We start from the raw sequence: 3,594 nt of genomic DNA, 5'->3' as shown, positions 1-3,594 counted from the left end.
CGAGGGCCAATCACGGGCAGGCAAATATAAGCCCCGCCTACCGCTTTATGTTTGAAGGAAACCCACTCGAGCTTGTTTCCTTTGTTCATGTCCCGCTCTTTTTGCTTTAATAAAAGTTTGAAAAGACTAATATTCTGTAGGATAGTGTATTTTGAAAACTCATTTTAGAATAAAGTAATAAGATCCCTTTTAAAAATAGATTTTGTAACATTTAATTTTTCCCCAATTTTAACGTTTTTCTTGATTCTGTAAATTACTGAATTGCAATAGTTTTTTCTCTGAAATACACGTTAGAACTCAAAAGCTCAAGAGCAAAGAGCTGATTTCAATGCAATTATTCAGCATTAAAACACCTTAGAACATTAAGTTATTTGATGAAACGCCAATATTTTCTTTGCAGGAATATCACATTTATGTTATTTATTCAGATTGTTTATTTAAAATATAACCATAGGAATCCGGACCAATTTGTCCTTATATAACTATGGGGCGTATATTAAAGATTTAGTGGACCACTTGTAACTTCTGCAGTTGTTTATGAAAAAAAAACCCTCCGTGTGAAAGATCTGTAATTGTACATTGGGCATTTATTTCCCTTTTTGAAAAAAAAAATCCATATTACCAACATTGTTGTGACATGACTCTTTGAGTGAGGGAGTGTGTGGCTCTTAAAAGAGCCGTTGGGTTTGCGGTTTCTCTTGATCTCAGGCGTTTATCCGCCGAAGCCGTACAGGGTGCGTCCCTGCCGCTTCAGCGCGTACACAACATCCATGGCGGTGACGGTCTTTCTCTTGGCGTGCTCGGTGTAGGTCACGGCATCGCGGATCACGTTCTCCAGGAACACCTTCAACACTCCGCGGGTCTCCTCGTAGATCAGACCGGAGATGCGCTTGACCCCGCCGCGGCGAGCCAGACGACGGATGGCGGGTTTGGTGATTCCCTGGATGTTATCGCGCAGAACTTTACGGTGACGCTTAGCGCCTCCTTTACCGAGCCCTTTCCCGCCTTTGCCTCTTCCAGACATGATTAACTATGACCACTTCAGTCTGTCGAGATAAAACAGAAAATATAGAGCAAAAGCGCTGCAAGGAGGCTTTTTATATTGGTCTACAGGACCTGAAGGAAACCAGCGCCGCTCAACACGCCCCGCCCCGCCCCTCGATATAGTTCACCACAAAACATGTGATTTAACTCTAACACTGATCTCACGAGGCCTGTCCTTTGTTTAATAATATATATAAAACAAGTTTTTATAAGATTTATTTAAGGAAGATGATATTAGTCGAAGATAATTATTTTATATATAGAGATACTGAGTGAAAATTACTATACTCAATGCATTAATTGTATATAACAGTATATTTGTATGTGACATGTCAGGTATATTTATAGAGTAAGAATGATTCCAGGTCTCTCTGATCTACACTGTTTGTCTCCCTTTAGCTGAACTTGCTCCATAAAAGTCATCTTTTCTTTGACCTTAATCATCCCATAAAAGTTTCAGAACAGCCCATGCACTTTTAATGCCTGTTCACACCGGGACGATTTTCGCATGCGTTTATCGCCGACGTTTAAAGCCTTGTTTATACTTTCGCCTGGCTCCGCCCCAACCGGACGTTGCGTTTATACTTGAGGCGCCTACCGCTGTGCTATTCTTTGAAACGACAGAGGGCGACACGGAGTAATAATTCTATAAACCATCATGAAAAAGCGTCAAGAAGAAGTGGGTGATACATGAAGGACAATGATAACGTTACATTTTACTGGTTTGATAGATTATTTCCACTCTCAGCAAAATGACTTTATAAATAACAGAAAAGTGCTCTTGATCAGATAAAGTGGGTGGCTCTAAAGAGAGCCTTTGGGTTGCTAAAACAGCATTTCATCCGTTATTTGGATTTGGCGGCCTTCTCGGTCTTCTTGGGCAGCAGCACCGCCTGGATGTTGGGCAGCACGCCGCCCTGAGCGATGGTCACTCCGCCCAGAAGTTTGTTCAGCTCCTCGTCGTTGCGCACCGCCAGCTGCAGGTGACGGGGGATGATGCGGGTCTTCTTGTTGTCCCGAGCGGCGTTTCCAGCCAGCTCCAGGATCTCAGCGGTGAGATACTCGAGCACAGCGGCCAGATAAACCGGAGCACCGGCACCGACGCGCTGAGCGTAGTTTCCTTTGCGGAGAAGCCTGTGGACACGGCCGACGGGGAACTGCAGTCCCGCCCTGGAGGAGCGAGTTTAGCCTTTGCTCGGACTTTGCCGCCGGTTTTGCCTCTTCCGCTCATTTTTAAAATCGCTAACTAAAAGTCTTCTCAATAGGAAAAACTAAGAGAACGAAGAATAGCTGTGTCGCCACTCGCCACACACTGGGTTTATACGAGAGTGCCAGTCGCTCATTGGTTTAGAGTCTGAAGAGATTTCAACCAATCATTGAACTTCCCTCCAAAACCCAACCCCCTTTTCAAGCGAGATTAATTATGCACAAGAATTTGACGAATAAAATAGAAAAAAGTAGATTAAACTACTAAAATATTTGATAGAAAATATTCCATATACAGTTTTCAGAATTGTATTGAATATAAAAGGATGCAAGCAAATGTAAGGAGAATTATAAAAAATACGAAGAAGGATTTTTGGAGGAAGTTTTGTAACTGGGAATGGAAACAGAAATTGATCAAATATGGGGAATGATAAAATAATAAATCGGATTAAAAGGAATATGGTTATCCAATTTTAAGTGATGGAGAAACAATAGCTGTAACACCGCCGCCGGCGAGAGCGTCAAACTTCGCTCTGGCCGCTCTGCCATCGACGCTGTAGAAAGATTCGTGGACGCGCTGCCGCTCTGACGTAGATCGAATGCTTGGTCTTTTTTGAAACGGCATTTAAAGGGGCTGCAAAGCAAACACTCATGTTGATCTGCGTTTGTGCAGACTAACCACAGGTAGGGTATAACCGTATAATATAACCTCATGAAATCATTTAAATGTGAAAGTTTAAAAAAAGCAGATCGATGGAAAGAACTTAACAATTATAGTTACATGTTTGCTAACGAAATAAACCAATTAAAAGCCATTTGTGTGGTGGATAAATAATGTTGCACGTCTTCTTATCAAACCCGCCGCACCAGCTGTGATCAACCTCTCCTCTATTTTGCTTGGGAACTAATGTGGTCGGAACCGAAGTTTACAGCGCTGCGTTCTCTAGAATCATCTCAAGCGGAGCACTTCTACATTCCCATTGGTTGCCGCCGAACCGCGTCATAGCTCATTACCATAAAGTTGACCTGACTTCAACTCTCCTTGACGCCCAAATCGTCCAAGACGCGCCGCGCCGCTCTCGCCGGAGCTCGCCGCCGGGCTCCCATTGAGAATGAATGACTTCCGGCCACTTTGACGCTCTCGCCGGCGGCGGTGTGAACGCACAGTAAGAGATGAGGAGAAAGCAGAAATGCTGGCAACATTTTTTTGTCAAAATTCATAAATCAAACAATATAAGTGAAGAAGGGAAAAGAGGACGGGAAAGAATGTTAGAGCAGTATAAAGAGTTAACACAGAATAAGGTATACACTAATGACCAGTTAAAAATGGCATTTACCAGGACA

At 43.0% G+C, this 3,594-nt stretch overlaps 1 protein-coding gene and 1 pseudogene across 2 annotated transcripts; both read right to left on the bottom strand.

Annotated features, from left to right (window-relative positions):
• Window positions 1-712: 712 nt before the first annotated feature.
• Window positions 713-1,024, bottom strand: LOC307121864 (histone H4; the record flags this gene model as incomplete). The annotated part of the gene is made up of 1 exon (XM_079809621.1): window positions 713-1,024. The coding sequence occupies one exon, from the start codon at window positions 1,022-1,024 to the stop codon at window positions 713-715; it is 312 nt and encodes a 103-aa protein (XP_079665747.1).
• An 865-nt stretch (window positions 1,025-1,889) lies between these two features.
• On the bottom strand, window positions 1,890-2,275 carry LOC307121532 (histone H2A-like; annotated as a pseudogene). Its single transcript has one exon. The product of its transcript is annotated as a histone H2A-like (transcript).
• Window positions 2,276-3,594: the final 1,319 nt, after the last annotated feature.

The sequence above is a fragment of the Gobio gobio genome (genome assembly GCF_949357685.1).
Source record: "Gobio gobio genome assembly, chromosome: 25".
NCBI classification, from domain to species: Eukaryota; Metazoa; Chordata; class Actinopteri; order Cypriniformes; family Gobionidae; genus Gobio; species Gobio gobio.
This window is presented reverse-complemented; position numbering and strand designations above follow the sequence as displayed.